General features: G+C 37.5%; 1 protein-coding gene across 5 annotated transcripts in view; it reads right to left on the minus strand.

Annotated features, from left to right (window-relative positions):
• The window catches only part of sytl3 (synaptotagmin like 3), a 42,664-nt gene that overhangs the window by 13,834 nt on the left and 11,346 nt on the right, over positions 1 to 17,484 (minus strand). For 4 of the 5 annotated variants that reach the window (XM_008123380.3, XM_062976734.1, XM_003215793.4 and 1 more), the window contains 10 exons: positions 17,146 to 17,188; positions 16,603 to 17,047; positions 15,198 to 15,413; positions 13,059 to 13,123; positions 8,199 to 8,250; positions 6,580 to 6,646; positions 5,471 to 5,543; positions 3,411 to 3,541; positions 2,354 to 2,494; positions 1,556 to 1,734 (listed from right to left, as the gene is read on the minus strand). In XM_008123380.3, the coding sequence (XP_008121587.2) occupies positions 1,556 to 1,734; positions 2,354 to 2,494; positions 3,411 to 3,541; positions 5,471 to 5,543; positions 6,580 to 6,646; positions 8,199 to 8,250; positions 13,059 to 13,123; positions 15,198 to 15,413; positions 16,603 to 16,712 (1,034 nt within the window). In that variant the 5' untranslated portion in view covers positions 16,713 to 17,047; positions 17,146 to 17,188. The remainder of the gene's footprint in view (positions 1 to 1,555; positions 1,735 to 2,353; positions 2,495 to 3,410; positions 3,542 to 5,470; positions 5,544 to 6,579; positions 6,647 to 8,198; positions 8,251 to 13,058; positions 13,124 to 15,197; positions 15,414 to 16,602; positions 17,048 to 17,145; positions 17,189 to 17,484) is intronic. The other variant, XM_062976746.1, reaches the window with a different exon arrangement.

Genomic DNA, 17,484 nt, shown 5'->3' on the forward strand with positions numbered 1-17,484 from the left:
ATGTCACAAGACTGAAACATATATTAAAATAATTTAAACCAATAACATGTAAATTTAAATTTCATATTTTCAAATTTACTGAGTAGGCATGTCAAAAGAAATGGGTTTTTAATTGTGTCTTAAATTTTGACAGCTCAATTAGCTGTTGGATCTCTTCTGGCAGGTCATTTCACAGTCTTGGGGTGGCAACGAAAAAGTCATCTAAGTGACAGTTGTCAGTGGGGTTCTGGTTGGCTGGAGTAGCCATCTCTCCAAGGGGCAGATTGTATGTGGGGAGGATTGTATGAGAGAAAGCGATCCTGTAGGTAACCTGGATCCAAACCATGTAGGGATTAAAGGTCATAAACAACACTGTACTTTGTGTTATTGAAGGCTTTCATGACTGGAATCACTGGGTTGCTGTGAGTTTTCTGGGCTGTATGGCTATGTTCCAGAAGCATTCTCTCCTGACATTTCGCCCACATCTATGGAAAACATCCTTAGAGGTTGTGAGGTCTATTGAAGACTAGGCAAGGTGAGGTTTATATATCTGTGGAAGGTCCAGGGTGGAAGAAAGAACTCTTATCTGTTTGGAGGCAAGTGTGAATGTTGCAATTAATCACCTTGATTCGCATTGAAAAGCCTTGCAGCTTCAAAGCCTGGCTGCTTCCAGCCTGGGGGAATCCTTTGATGGAAGGTGATTAGCTGATCCTGATTGTTTCATGTCTGGAATTCCCCTGTTTTCAGAGTGTTGTTTTTTATTTAATGTCCTGATTTTAGAGTTGTGTAATACTGGTAGCCAAATTTTGTTCATTTTCATGGTGTCCTCCTTTCTGTTGAAATTGTCCACATGCTTGAAATCCACATGGATTCCAATGGCTTCTCTACATAGTCTGACATGGTGGTTGTTAGAGTGGTCCAGCATTTCTGTGTTCTCAAATAATATGCTGTGTCCAGGATGATTCTGCTATGGCTGACTTCTCTAATTGAGTTAATCTGTAGTGCTTTTCATGTCCCTTGATTCGTGTTTGGGCAATACTGCATTTGGTGGTCCCTATATAGACCTGTCCACAGCTGCATGGTATATGGCAGACTCCTGCAAAGGTGAGAGGATCCCTTTGTCCTTTGCTGAATGTAGCCTTTGTTGGAATCAGCCAGGCTTTGAAGCTGTAAGGCTATTTAACGTGATCAATTTGAACATTTACACTTGCCTCAAACAAGCAAGAGTTCCCAACTGAACATTTCAGAGATATATAAACTCCACTTGCCTAGTTTCCAACAAACCTCACAACCTCTGAGGATGCATCCCATATATGTGGGGGAAACATCAGGAGAGAATGCTAATGGAACATGGCCATACAGCTCGGAAAACTCACAGCAACTTTGTACTTTACCTGGAAACTAATTGGTTCAGTGTCCCTACAAAGTCAGTCTGTCTTTCTCTTTTGACAATTGGTCAGATTAAAAATTACAAAGTTCCTTGACCAAAGGAAAACATATATTTACAATTCCAAACAACCAAGCCATTAAATTTTCACACCACAAGATTTACAAGAGTAAATGAAAACAAGCTTACGGGTTGCATTTTTTCTTGTTCTCCTCTCCATAAGCCAGGTTCTTGCAGGCACTAATGCACACTTCTAAAGTCCCGGTTCTGAAGATATATGCAATGGCAAATTCTATTTCACCACTGACATCTACTCTCTCAAAGTTGCCAGCCTCTGTGCATGTGCTGTTAATGCTGTATAAACTATTCTGTAATAATAGAAGGAATACATATAATGTAAATTAAGACATACAATTACACAAACAAAGTTAAGACATTGTCATTGGTCAGTGTTTTAGGATAAATTGAAGTGAATGGTAACAAATTTAAATGAAACAATCTGCCATTCTTTCCAGCTTTACAGTGGTGAATAATGACCATTTAATCATCATCAGTTTTTGGGCTAGAGGGGCGAAAATCAGACTCTACTTAGGGTGCCAGAATAACTGCTGTTCTTAATATTAATACAAATATTAATATCAAGACCCATTGATACACATCAGATGTAATTGGGAGGCACTCCTCTCCCAGACTCAGCTTAGGGTACCAGAGTAACTATCATTTTTATATTAATATTGTTATTAACACCCATCAGTACAAATCAGCTGTAATGGGAAAGCAGCCCTCTGTCAGTACCTGCTTTTGTTACAGGGCCGAAACGAAAGGAAAAGGAAAGCAAGCATGATGATAATACAGCTTTTATTTTCGTGTTGCCTCTCGTTTCCTACGAAAATGTTGCCATTCATTTTGTATAGACGAATGGTTGAAACGAAACAATAACACAAAGGAAACGAAGGGAAAAAAATTGGGTACACCTCTACTACTTACACTTCTTACACCTGCAGAAAATACAGCCTCACTTGTGGAACTGGACAGACTGCACTCTTCGCTAGAAGTCTTTTTAGAATCAGTTCCATTGCTGTCTTCTTCTCCAGTTAGCAGATGAAGGAGACTCGGGGCATCCTTTAACTGAAGAAAAAGGTAGTGATATGCTAGATTTTTTCTTTTTCATTTATATTTATTTACAAATAGTTTACTTTTCTTGCTAAATTTACTCTGGGTTGCAAAATCACAAAGTACACATAATAAAGCAGCCATAGTCAACATTACAATAATAGCCATTCCAATTTATATACTAAATGAAGAGCAAGACAAAACAACTTTCTTCAAAAACAGGGGGAGAGAACTTTAATCCATACTAAAAACCTAGAGAAAACAAAGTCCCCTTCTACAACGTTTATTACACTGCCCCTATATTCCAGGATCTGATCCCAGATTATCTGTTTATTGTAGATTATCGGGCAGTGGAGACTCATATGATCCAGTTTAAAGCAAATCATATCTGGGGATATAGGGCAGTGTAAAAGGGGCCTTAGCAGCCAAAAAAGGTATCCAACTGAAACTCTCTGAGGAAGGATTTTCATAACTTGGGTACCTCTATTTTAAAATGTCTGCTGAATTCTTAAGCTATTCTCACCACTTTATAGCAGATGTTGGAGATGAACTTGTATAATATCCCATTCCAAAGGACTTATCAATTTAATTCAATGGAGGAAACAAGGAGGAAAGAAGGAATCCTTCTATTAAATGTAATGGGACAGACCAACCCAACCACAATTTCCCATAGCAGTTTCTCTCAACTTTTTCATCTTGGGATAGTCCACATGGTAGGATGCAGAGTCAAAGTATCTCCAGCTATACAAAAATTAAGGACAGAAAAAAAATCACAGCTAAAATTTTGTCTATTTTATTTCATTCAAAGGAACGTTTATATTTTTTGTAAAGGCAATAGACATTGGTTTTGCCCCAAGGATAGAATGGTAGACTTATGGGTACCTCCATTTCTAAACTACTTTTCCAAATATGCTGAATGCTTATAACGTACTCCCTTGGATGCAATGTCAACAGCAGGGTCAGAGAGGCTTCTCCTTTCCTTAATTGAATCTATTTGCTGCCCAAAAGTTGCTGTTAGAAAATTCTTCTCAGCTGTCATATCATTTTGGGACTTTGACATTTCTAGAAAAGAGAACATATAAAGAAAAACGTATTGAACAAATTCAGTATGTTTATGTGTAAGAAGGCAATTTAATGTCTTGTAGGATGCTAGGTTTTGAATATGCAGTCATCCCTCTACATTTGCAGTGTTCACATTTACCAATTTGATTCTATGGTCAACAACCTCCAACCAAGATGGAGGACTAGAGATTTTGCTGAGAACACCTTTCTAGGAATCTCTAGGTCCTCTGGTACATTTCTATGGTCAGTTTCCAGTGGAATTCAATCATAGAATGAATGCTGAAAAACCCAGAATTTCCTAGAGAGTTGTAAGCTTTGGGCCCTTCTACATAGTCACATATCCCAGAATATCAAGGCAGAAAATCCCACAATATCTGCTTTGAACTGGGTTATCTGAGGGCCCTTCCAGACAGGCCCTATATCCCAGGATCTGATCCCAGATTTTCTGTTTATCCCAAATTATCTGGCTGTGCAGACTGATATAAAAGTTTAAAGCAGAAAACCTGGGATCAGATCCTGAGATATAGGGCCTGTCTGGAAGAGCCCTGAGTCCACAATGCCATATATTCCAGTTCAAAGCAGATAATGTGAGATTTTATTTAGCTGTGTTGAAGGGACCTCTATTATTTAAAAAAAGCAATTTGTTAGTTCACGGTTTTTAACTGAAAAGGGGGTGCTGTGTCCCAAACCCATCAAATGTGGTGGGTTGATTGTGTAATGGACATTCTAAAAGAAAAAGACAATTTTTGATGCATTTAAAATTACCAGCATATTTAAGCCCATGCACAGATCAGAATCAGAACGACATCATTCAAACTACTATTGGAAAAATAAATTGTTGGTGGCTCCAAAATGAAAGCTATGAAATACATGCTTTATTGAGCAAATATTTCACCATTTTCAGCTGTTTTAGGGGGGAAACTTCAAATAACATTTCATAAAAAGATACTGTATTAGAAGGGAAAAGCCATGGCTTGGTCTTAGAACACATGGTTTGCATGCAGAAAACTTCACAAAGGCAGCTGTGAACTTCTGGAGAGCTGCTGCTCATTGTCAGGAGCATTCTGCATCCAAAAGCAGGAATAAACCAGAGCGACATAGACATGTTTCTAAATTGAATGTATCCATAATACCACAAGAACAGCTTTTATGTCAACTGGATCATCTATTGAAATTTCCAGTATGGGACATACTCAGCTTGGTTGAGCTGAGGGACAATAACATAAACAAATATTTAAATAAATAAAAATGTTGATTGCAAATCACACATGTGGTTTTCTGTTGCCAAACATTTAACTCGCTGTACCACTGGAGGCTCCTTTTTTCCCCATTTAAGGGGCAGCAAAAGGAGTAGGCTAGAGATAATTGTCTCTGTTCCTGGAGGGTGGCAGTAGTATCTGTCTATCTATCGACAAACCTACTTTTGAGTGCAAAAATGTAGAAGATCATTCGGTTTTTCTGAAAATAAAATCAGACAGAGCTTTCTGATTTTTTTAAAAAATGAAGCATATAACAAATACCAGCACAACAAAAGAAAAGAAGGGGGTCAGATACTCAGAGCTTGAAAAAACTACTTCTTGGGACAACTGCAGCAGCTCCCAAACAGAATGCTCACTAAATCTGGGAACTGTTGTTTATCGATATCTTCTTTAATTTTCATTAGGTTGCACCCCTAATTATTTCAGTGGTATGTCTTCATCCACAATGTACTCATTATTCTACTGTTCACTGCCAAAGTTTCACTGCATGGAATTTTGGGATTTGCAGCCTGGTGAGGCACTAGGACTGTCTGGCTACAAACTCCCTCTCCCAATACTGCATCCATGGGAAGTTGCCATGGCACTTAAAATGAAATGTAGTACTATAATTGTGCTGTGTGAATAAGCCCTTATAGTATTATAGCATAGCAAAGTTCTTGAAAACACTTACTTCTGATATGTGAAGTTAAAGACAGAAACAGGTTTTCCATAGATCTATGGAAACTTTTATTCTGGTCAAGTTCCTGCAAATACAATTTGAAGGAAAAGATAAAAGGTTAAATCCTAAGGTTATTTGCTCAATGCTTTTCATGCCACGTGCCCATTAAATGCTGCTACAAGAGCACATTTGCAAGGCTGCAAACACAGCTAGCATTTCTATAGCCAAACAAGTAAAAGAAATGCTTTGGCATGGGAATACAACTGGTGATGTTTACTCAAAAAGACAGTGAGCCCAGTTCCGATCTTTTGTGTCTACCAAAGCATGTGTCTGCTGTAATTACATTAAGAATAAAAGCAAATAAAATACATTGATTATTATTTTAATTTCTGTATTTTTATAGAATTTTCTCTAGATAAGGAATTTAGCAAGCCTTAAAATGTACAGCAACTGGCACATACTCATTTGTGTACAGCAATTACGCAAATACATTCCTGCACATACCATGCATGCTAAACTATTCATGCTAAAGTTTTCTAAATTCTATATTTTATCTTACAAAAGCTAGTAAGCTAAGCAATAATGTTTTAAAAAGAGTCATGAAACCTCATGGGAAAGCAGGATATGCCCCTATTCCAAAGATTGGTCATGAAAGCCATACACAAGGATGCACTGATATCTTACAAAAGAGAGGCTGCAGAGATGACAGGCTTCTCCTGAACTTCTGTCCTCTCTCAGATTGCTACAGCAATCTTGTTTTACATGGGACGAAAAACAATTGAAACAATTGATAGCTGCTCACTGCTATCTTTTAAAATAGAACTCGAGCAACCTTTTCCAGTCTTCCCTACTTAGGACATATTGTCACCTCAACAATGAACAAATGCATCTCCTCAGCAATGAACAAATGCATCTCACCACCTTCATGGAAAGTTTTAATCCTCTTCAAAAAATTATTTTTCACAACCAGTTTAATGCAGCGATTAGAGAATTAGACTGGGACCCGTGAGATCCATGTTCACACTGCATAATCCTGTTATGTGTAACAGAAATAATAGCTAGAAATAGTCATAGATATATGTGTAGAATGTCCCTAGAAATGAAAAAAATATATACATTACCACAGTATTAATTCCACTTGTGGACTCTGCAAATGGAGGGGGAGTTGGAGGGACCACTGATATATTGCTGAGAATTTAGGGGGGAGAAATACATTGAAATGGTGAAAGCACATTTCTGCAAAGCTCTGTTTACTATAACTAACTCTTTACACTTTTCAAAAAACTATCATTTCATTTCAAAATTTATCAGCCACTATCCTAACAAATGGCTCAAGATTATTCACAATAATTACAGCAACAGCATCACAACATATAATTGAAAAAATAGATTAAATACAGAAAAACAAACATTTAGAAACCAAATACCAATTTCAAGAAAGTTATTCATCTGTGTAAAACACCACTTCTTAAATTGCGGGTCCCGGCCCCAAATTGGGTCTCCTTAGTTGAATGTTGGGGTCACAAAAATTTGGCAACAATAAAAGGTTACCGAGTGTCACCAATTTACACAAATCTGTGAGCAACAATGTGCAGTGTTTACAGTGGACTCCACAAAAAATGTTTTAGGTGTACTTAATTAAAAGGAAAATCAGCTTATTTAGCAACCCTTGTAAATGCTGGTTTATAATAATTAATGTTTGATTTTTATATCTAATGTATATACCTCTATACGTGGTGCCATGTAAAATATTATTAGGCAGAAAGGGATTGTGAGTGGAAAAAGTTCTAAGGATTTAAAGAAATATTAAAGTAGAGAGAATTGGAATAGGATTCTATAAGCAATCTACCACAGCTAAATGACCTATAATTCAAATCTTACTTATTTTAACTTCTCAAACAGATCAGACACAGATAAGACATGCATCTTGATAATATCCTAGTAACCTACTGCAGTTCTTATTGCTTAAAGATACTATCATGTAACCAAGGCAAAGTGTGTATGTTTAAAACTTTCTCAGGCACAAACCTGGAAAGGATAAAGTCCTTTTGAAGAGGTGTCTCAAACCATGGGGAACAAAAGAGCTGGTTTAACACAAGGTATTATGTGTCATCCCTTAACCCCCCCCCCCCCCCACCACCACCACCACCACCACCCACTCCCGCACGAACACATTGGACCAGTATGGAAGCCAGCACACAATAACATCTCAATATATAACATAGTGTTGAAATCTAGTATCTCAGTGTAATGGATTCTAACCGACCAGGTTTGTTCAGTTGCCAATGTTGTGTCTTTGGAATAAACCTACAAAGTACAGAGTGTAATCCAGTATAGCATATATGGGGTAAGCAATAATACAACATGTATTATTGCTTGTGTGTTTATGTATCAGTGACAAACTGGTAGCTGATTAAATATAGGAAAAATACCTACCAGAATATAAGATAAAAGGTGAGAACATCAATGCTTCTAATACAAAATTATTATATTAGAACATGAAGTTGTTCTATGCATTGAAGACAGAAGAAGCGGAGACCTTTACATAGGGCTGCCATTGCAGTGGAAGTCCTGTTTGCTACGCTTTATGCTAACTGAAATAATGTATAGAGTGTAAAAACACTTCAGTTTGCTATATTGAAGGGTATTAACAAAAAACATTACACCTGCTGGGAACCTCAGGGACAACTTATTGTGCCACACTACCAACTCCAGAATGAGATGACCTTCTTGTCCTTACCTTAGTTCTTGAAAATATTTCAAGAGCTTTGCACTAGCAGTTGCACGTCTGCCTATAAAGTGAAAAAAGAACACACCAAGATCATTTAATAACAGGATTTTTGCACTCAAATATCAATATTTGTTACTTTAATTTTCGGTCACACTTTTATTTTTCAAAATAGTAGATGTTCTCAAGAGATTGTGGGTGATTTTTCTTAAAACAAATGTTCAAGTTTTAGTTATGTCAGAATGAGTGATAGAAAACCATACTACAGTTGAAACCTTCAGCAGTCACATAAAGCAGGACACTTCGCTTTCTACACATAACCCACTTTGAACAGATGTGTATCAGTAACTACCCACCATTAAAGTAACAGTATAGATTATATTTGTGCTTATACAACTTTGGGCTGATGACCAGCTAAAATGAATAAATCTATATCATTCAATTATTAATCATCAACATGTAACAAAATGAAATGTGAGACATAAAAAGCAATTGATGTCAATTATTAACAGTGAATGCCCCAATGTACTACTACAGCGATTCTCTATCAGATCAATTATTAACAATACAGAAAATAACCCTTTAGCTTAATCAGCTGAACCAGCAGCTAAAATTATTGTCTTACAATGAGTGCGTACTTGATCTCCTAAACTCTCCAGATAGAGAATTAACTCTGTACTCTGCAATAATCATGTGGCAATAACCCCACTGGTTCCAATTTGCTATCTGTATCAGGAGAACATCACTATAAATTAGACAGTCCTTCCACTGTGACATTGCAGAGCAAAGAACATTAAAGAAAAGAAGTGAGAAAGAACCCATCTCTGTATACATCTGAAGGAGAGAAAATCATTCTTATTAGGGCCAGAGGTTTTAAAGAGAAAACCCCATGAACTAGTTGAGTTAGTTTGATATTCAGCTCCAAACCAGGACATTCCTGTTTGTTGCACTGCTGCAGGAGGAAGGAACATATAGCTTCTCCAGGCCATTTTTGAGGACATCAACAGTTGCTAACACCCCTCCCCTAAAAGTTGACAAAAATGCTTTCAGGCACCAGGAAGGGATGCAAGAAACAATCACGCTTCATGTTGGTCCCCCAAAAAAGTCTTTCTTTTTTTTAATAGTTAAAAACTAGAAATTTGTTTTGGAAGAAGTCCTCTCCTGAGCTGAACATACCCCACAGCGATACAGAAAGGTGGGGAAATTGTCTAGATACCATAAGGATGATTGGGGGGGGGGGGGGGGTAAAAGGTTTTTAAAAATAAATATTGACCCTAAAGGAATTTTTAAAACTCTTTAAGGTTCATGAATAAAATTTAATAGTATATTGAATTCAGAAGCTTATTTAATGGCACAGTGCCAAGTGAACTCTGGCTCCATAGCTTAGGGTTTCATGTGAAAGCACATAAGCAATAAACGTCTATGACATATAGATTCTCCAATAAGAATCTAGCACTATTTACAAGCTATGCACGTCATACCTGTTCTTTGCATCTTATTCTAGTGTTCTAGCTGTTATCTTATCAACAGACCATATCAAGAAGTTTGGGAGCATGGCTCAGAATGCTTTATATATATTTAACTGGAAATCATTAGGAATCTACAACATTTTCTATGGGCCAATCTACATGAGCCACAAAAAATGGTGCCGATCTGGAGTGGGGAACTCCGGATCAACGCTGGGAGAATCTGCACCATCAGCCATTGCAGTGGATGGTGGGTGTCCTCACCTCACGCACTGAGCTGGCCTGGTAGTAGAAAGGAGTCCACATAGCCCAGTGACCTCGGACCCAGGTTCAGTGCAAGGGATGGCAACACGTACCATCCCAATTATGTCTTTGGCTTAACAGAGACTACGGGTGGTTGTAGTAAAGCTGGCCATAGTACCAGAACAGTGAGGTAGAAGGGGGAAAGAGGAATCACCCCTTCCTTTCTCCCATCTGTTCTCCAATCACTCTAATACTAAGGCAAATGTCACTTCATGGCTTGAGAAATTACCAGTAGCAATTTTGTGCCCGGTGATCTCTGCTTAGACAAGGACATCACACGGATGGTGAGTGCCATCACCTATCAAGCCTAGGAAGAGTGAGATGGCAATGAAACAGCCATGGCCCATTCCGAATCACAACTGGACCAACTGTTTACACTGCCACATAGTGTGGGCAAGCAGAGCATCTCCTGCCTTTGTTTACCGTGAGACAAGACTGTTTTAAGATGCCTTGGAGAGTATGAGAACCAATCAGTCTTGTGAATTGTGTGGATGCCACAAAGTTCATTCACCCTTTCCCTGCCTCATTTAGCCTATGCTCAAAGTCTAAGAAAACTACTTTTTTTCAAGAATGACAATATGACTCTACTTCATTTAGGCCTTATGGCACCTTTCTGACTGCCCTTCTTTACCCCTATGGCAACTCAGAGGTTCCCAAAAAGGTCTTGAACTCTAGTACATCAGAGTTGTTGAAACAATTGCTGAGATAATCAATGTGAAATACATCAAACACTTCAAATGCAAATTGGTGACATTAATTTTAATACTCATAATACATTTTAACTGATAGGGCCATAAATTAAGAGTGTGCTTGTTTAACTGTTCTAATTTTAGTTCTAATGTGTTACTGTAATAAGAAAATGAAAAGAATACATTTTCACTCCAACGAAGAGAAGCTTTTGTTTATTAAATGGGACAAGGGTGGAGCACAGTGGTAGAAAACATTATTGACATGCATTAAAATAAGAGATCAATTTCTGGCATTCTAGTAAAACATGTTAGGAAGATATCTCTATAAGAACTTGCAAAGTTATAGCAAATTAAAATAGATCATGTTGAATTAAAGAGGTCATGGTTTGACATTGATAATAGTTCATTAAAGAGGTCTTTAGAGTGACATTAACCATTTTATTCTCCTATGCTATTAATGGGATAAAGCTCTGTGAGGATATCAGTCAAAGTTACTGCTTTAATCTACAGAATGTAAACAGCTATTGTTGTTTATCCCTCTGCAGGTCGAAGGTCCTTTTCCAGAGGACTGGGAAACTGAGACAGTTGGGAGGTTCTGTGAATAGACCTGTAGCACAAAAAGTTCTGTTGACCCCGAAATACAGCACCAGGTTCACATGGGGTTTATATCCAAATATTATTGTGCTTCTATCTTTTTTCACTGATTTCCCACCTGTTCTTTATTGCTTTAAAAAAATACTGCAGGTAGACATTTTAAACTGGATTAATATTAATCACATTTTAAAAAAAAAAATCCTGAAATTAGCTACATATTTATTTGTAACCTGTTTTTCAACAAATGCTCTCAAACCAGTTTAGTCAAAGATCAACAGACAGCTAATAAAATTACAGCAGCAACAAGAGAGAATTAGCCCAATTGCATAGTAAAAAGACATCTGAATTGAAATTTCTAGATTAACTTTTGATTAAATATAATCAATTATTTTTTAAAGGAAGATAATTAATCAATAAAAATATAACTGACTGAGAACCCTCTCTCTCCAGTTCCCATTATTAACACTGTGCCAATTATGTGAGAAGTTTGTGTTCCTCTCACAACAATAACTGTGGACTGATTGCTCAGACAAGCTATTAAGAGAGAATAGCACTGGCAGATTCAGTTCATTGCTGTTAGTCTGTTAATTTATCCTTGCTTCAAGAGAGCCATAAAATAGGAACACTATTTTCTTTACTTGCAATCCTGCACATAGTCAGATTGCTTGAATTCCATTGATTTCAAAAGATTTTAAGCAATTAAAGCTTGTATAAAATCTTAGCTTCTAACCGAACCATATTTTGCATACTTTGAAATGCTCATTACTATCTGAATGCTCAGACAATGCTCTACTGACACAAATATTGAAGAAAAAATAATCCTTGCCATTCTTATTTATTTCTAACTCATTGTTGCTGTTGTATGCTTTCAATTAAAACCTAAGGCAAATATGTCATGGGATTTTCTGGAACTGAAAATGTGTAACTCACTCAGGATCACCCAAGTTTCTATGGCCGAGCACATAATCGAACCCAGGTCTACAAAGTTGCAGTACAACACTCAAAACTATTATGTTACCCCAGTCTTCTATTTTCAGCTCACATTACATAACAAAAAGCTTCCATAATCTAGTTACAAAAAATGTTCACAAGAGCTGTAATATCAGATGAACTTTCTATCATGGTTTTGGAAATAATGCTGGCAAAGATCCTGTATCAGCAAATGTAGTTACAAGATGCCATGATGGAGCTCTGGCATCTTACATCTACCAGTGCTAGCCTCCCAAAAACCATACCACTTAAATCTGGTTGCACCCCAACAGGAGGTTTCTGAGGCACTACAGACCAAGACATCGGGTAATGACAACTGGAGCACTTTTCCAGGGCACTTGAGATGGATAGTTGGAAAAACTGATCAGGGTCCTGTTGCAGCTACTTATCTCAATGCATCTCATGACCAGGAGAACATTGCAGCTGTCATTTTCCAGTATTTCAATTTGCAGGAACTTAGAAACCCTTTGGTTGGGCTACTGCCCGGCTTAAGAGTTAGTTTTTTAGGCCAAATTCAATCACTGACAACTGTAAACACTATTTGAGAGCCAACACTGTGTATGGTTTGGGTGTTGGACTAGGGCTTTGGATATCAGGGTTCAAATCCACACTCGGGTTACCTTGAGCATACCACACACTCTTAGAGGAAGACCATGGCAAACTCCGTCTGAACAAATCTTGCCAGTAAAGCCAGATATGTTCACCTTAAGAGCTGTCTTAATTTGGAAGGTACATTATACCTTCATGTTGAGAGCAAAATGGAAAGTAAAAACATAGTTGCATTTGGTTTAGCATTGTAGAAAAGCTTCTTTTTGGTTTTTAATAACTACCTTCAGTGGGGAATTTCTTTGTTCGGATCTCAAAGAACCACTCTCCTGTTTTCACTTTCATATCCCTGCCAAAAAAAAAACCACAATAAATATATGATGCTTTTACATATGTTTCAAGAATATATTTTCCATATGTTTTTACATGTGAGGCTATTAATGAAACATTATCTTGGCACTGGCTAGCAATAGCAATGAAATCTCAGCAAGAGCAGGGTTCCAGGGATAAACCTATTCAATAGTTTGGCACCAGCATGGGAAATTCACAATTGATACTACAGAGCATAGCAGTCAACTTCTCTAAAATGTCAACAATAGGCATTCCAGCCTATCTTCCAAATTTCAAGTAAAGCTAATTCAAATGAGATGTCATAGTTCTTCTGGATGTCAGACTACAAGGCATAAATAACATATCTGACTTGCTGCCCATTAAAACAGAAACATCTTTTACATGGAAAGATAGCATAAGAAAACTAGAATAATGCTTTTCTCCTTCAAGTTGCCTGCAGATGTATAGTGACTCCAAGAATTGTATAGGGTTTTCTCATGGAAAGAATACTTAAAGATGGTTTTGCCAGTTCCTTCTTCAGAGACTGGATCTACACTGCCATATCATCCAGTTTCAGAATGCAGATTAACTGCTTTGAGCTGGATTATATGAGTCTACACTGCCATATTATTCATTTCAATGCAGCTAATCTGCATTCAGAAACTGAATTATATGATAGTGGAATCGGAGTCCAAAATATAACCGAAGGGACCTGGTATTATTATTATATGATTACCTTTATTTTTACCCCACCTTTCTCCCTGTGGGGACTCATTGGCATTCACTGGCAATCTCTCATCCAAGTATGAACTAGGGCTGACCCTACTTAGCTTCCAAGATCAGATGAGATCTGGCACCTTAAGGATATATTCAGTGTTTAAGGCCTTTACATCTGGTGTCTAGTAGATAAACATACCCCATGGAAAAAATAGTGACACCAGCTCCACAGATCAGTTTATTTTACCATAGGATGAAACTGGAACAAACAACAGAAAATCTGGTAGTTTTGAATGTTTTGAATGTGCTCTCAATGAAAATGTGGAAACAAATATTGACTTCCTGAGCTGTCTGACAGAAGTAACTAGTTTCCTTCACAACTAGATGGTGATTAAAAATATACATACGTAGTTTTAGTATTTGTATTTATCAATTTCCATTGCACTAAAAGAGGCCAGGATTCTAGCTACCAAACATTGGATGGGAATAGAAGAGAAATGCCACCATTCTGCCCCTCTATCCATCTGGATCTCCCACAAGATCTAAAGACAAATTTCTAGGTGGGATGAGCCATGTATTTGATCAACTACAACACTTTAGATATTCTGCATTAGTAACTATTGCATTTCTGTTAGCCTAAAGCCTTTCTGCAACATACCAACGCCTTTTAATTTAATTTTAATTTTCCCAGAACTTATCAAGACAGTATTCACACAATTAGCAACTATAGTAATTATTGGGTTGCTTTGAGTTTTTCGGGCTGTATGGCCATATCCCAGTAGCATTCTCACCTGACCTTTTGCCTGCATCTGTGGTTGGCATCTTCAGAGAAAAGTACAGGAAAAGGGGAGAAGAAACTTGAGACCAAGGTAGGGGACACTGAGGAATTTGTACCTATTACAGTATTGGCACTATGAAAAATCTCTTATTTGCTTCAGTTGGAACATCTGGTCCATGCAGATTGGAACCACAGTGTGAGGAGAGGAATAATCATTGCCTTCCTGGGGTCTTGATCCAGATCAGGAGGGCCCCATCCCCATGTGCCTATTTTATAAAGTTGCTGTACTCTGAAAATCAACTCAAGCCTGTCATAAACTCTATCAGATGTCCAGATTAAACCCTTTATTCTCCCTGCTAGGGCACTATGCTGTCTCTATATATTTTCCCTAAGATTCCTAGTCTTTCCTTTTTCTTCCCATCCACAAATACATGCTATATCTTTCCTTTTCTGCAGATGACTGCTTTCCAACCATTACAGACGTCAACTCTAAGATGGGCTGACCAACAGGTATGGTCCCTCTGCCTTTCCAGATGTCAGATATCAGACAACAAATGACTCGGATACAATGCTTAAGCAAGTTATCAACATTTCTCACTCGTAAGCATAGCAGATGGTGCACATCCACAAGGAGGGATTCAGAATAATGCGACATCCAGAACAAACTTGCTGGCTGCACCCATTGCATACAGCACCTCTGTTGAATAGCCTTCCAAGAGACTTCTGGCAACGGGCACACGACTTCACATGATTTACATCACTTGTGCTTTTTGCTCCCTTCCAGCGAAGCTGCTGCAGCTGCAGTTTCAGGTTCCTATCCTCAACCAGGAGAAATTGAGGTGAGTGCGTAAGGAAGAAAATATGCAGACATTTTCAGGTTGTTAAATTGCAACATGAGTTCTCTCCAGTATAACTGACAGTAACGGATGATTGAAGCTGCAATCCAACAACATATGAAGGGACGCAACTTCCCTAACACTGATCTCCCTGGAAGATGACTAGATGGTCACCCAGAGTTCAGGCTAAAGAGTCCCTGAAGCTCATCTAGATGCTGTTATGGGACAGATGAAGGTAAACAAGCTAATCCTGACAAAACTGAATTAATGTGGGCAAGGAAAGCAGGCAAATCTGGACAAAAGATGCTACTGTTTCTAAATGAAGTTCACAGTTCCTCTGTCTGGGGGACATCCTAGACTATCTACTGAAATACAGATCATAACTGTTGTGCTCAGGACTGTCTTACCAATTGAAGTTAGTGCACCAGCTATGATCTTATCTGGATGCAGCAGGTCTATTATGACTTACTCATCCTTTGGTTACCATCAGAGTACACCAGTGCATGCAAATATATTTTGTGTATAGAATCTCTGAAGACAATTTGCAAGCCTATGCTAAGCAGATGCTAATAGGAGTAAAACCTTTGGATTGCATTACACCTATTTTATGCCAGCTGCCAGGACCATCTATTCACTACACAGTGCTATTCATACTTGTAGCATTAAACCCTTAAAGGGTTAGGGAACAAGCTGCTAAAGGAATTGCATGCAATTAAACAAGCTCTCCACAAAAATAATATTTTATGTAAAGTCATTTTTTCTGGTTGGCTTTTGAATGAGATCTTTTAAAAAAAGGTTTTGAATCTTGATATTTTTTCATTTTGTTTTGTTTTAACCTCTTGATTCAAATGTTGTAAACCAGTTTTAAAAGCATCTAATAACAACTAATTAACTAGTAAACAAATAAGCCCACAACTTGTTTTTCCGCAATTCCCTATACAGTGTTAGAATGAAGAAATAGAAGGGCTCAAGATCTGAAAGGAGCTTACTTCTTTTTCCTTCCCCAGATTACCATTTTGTTTTTAAAGTATCTTGAACTAAATACTTTTATTAAAATTTAGTCATGAAATAGATGAGAAGGGCACAGCAGCAAATATGAGAAAAATCAAAACAGATCAAAAACAGAGCAGAAAATATGGCACATCATATTCCAAAGTGTTAACATACCTTATTCTTTCTTCATCTACCTCTCTCAATGTTTCATCACGATGCAGGACTTCTAAAATAATCTTTTGCTCCAGGCCTTTAAGTAAGCTGAGATTAAGTTCCTGGGACATTTTCTCTCCTACTTCTAACAATATTGTTTAGAGAATCCTGTGTGTCCTTTCAAAAGATAAGCGTTGCTACAGTCCAGCAACAAAATTCAGGAATAATTTTTTAAAATCTGTGAGTACTTGTTAACACAGCACTGTCTGTTGAGTTCTTGGTCATTAAAAATCCATTTACAATTTGTCATGCTTCTGGAGAAAGATGGAAAGAATCCTTTTCTACGCAGATCATTGTTTTGGTATTCATCACCTGTTGAACACACTTGGTTTGCTAGATCACAGATATTGCCACTGTCTCTCATAAACACCAGGACTTCAAGCTCATAATCTGGTGCAAGTAGTACCTAAGAAGTTAAAATGATAATGCATTTGGATGTATTAATACGTATTGTGTACTCCAAACTAAGAAACAACAGGAAAACAAGAATGTAGTCCTACTTACCTTCTTTAATTTGTGATTTCATGAAAGTTATATTACTCAAGACCTATGGAAGAAGAAAAAATGAAAAAGATTACAGTTTCCCAAAGTTCACATTTATATTCTGCAGTAAAGGGCTAGCTCCCAATTCTTCAAAAATGGGAAATACACAAGTCTTGATATGCATATCATAAAGTTTACTGAGCCACAAACAAGCTATGAAACACAGTTTGGTCTAATTTTATTAAGATTAATTCTTCAGATCATCATAATGCTTATTCACCCTGCTGCAAAATATGACATCAAACAAAATTAAAGTTTTTTGCAGTAAGAACATGGGATAATGAAAACAAGCTAATTAAT

The sequence above is a fragment of the Anolis carolinensis genome, chromosome 1 (genome assembly GCF_035594765.1).
Source record: "Anolis carolinensis isolate JA03-04 chromosome 1, rAnoCar3.1.pri, whole genome shotgun sequence".
Classification (NCBI taxonomy): Eukaryota; Metazoa; Chordata; class Lepidosauria; order Squamata; family Dactyloidae; genus Anolis; species Anolis carolinensis.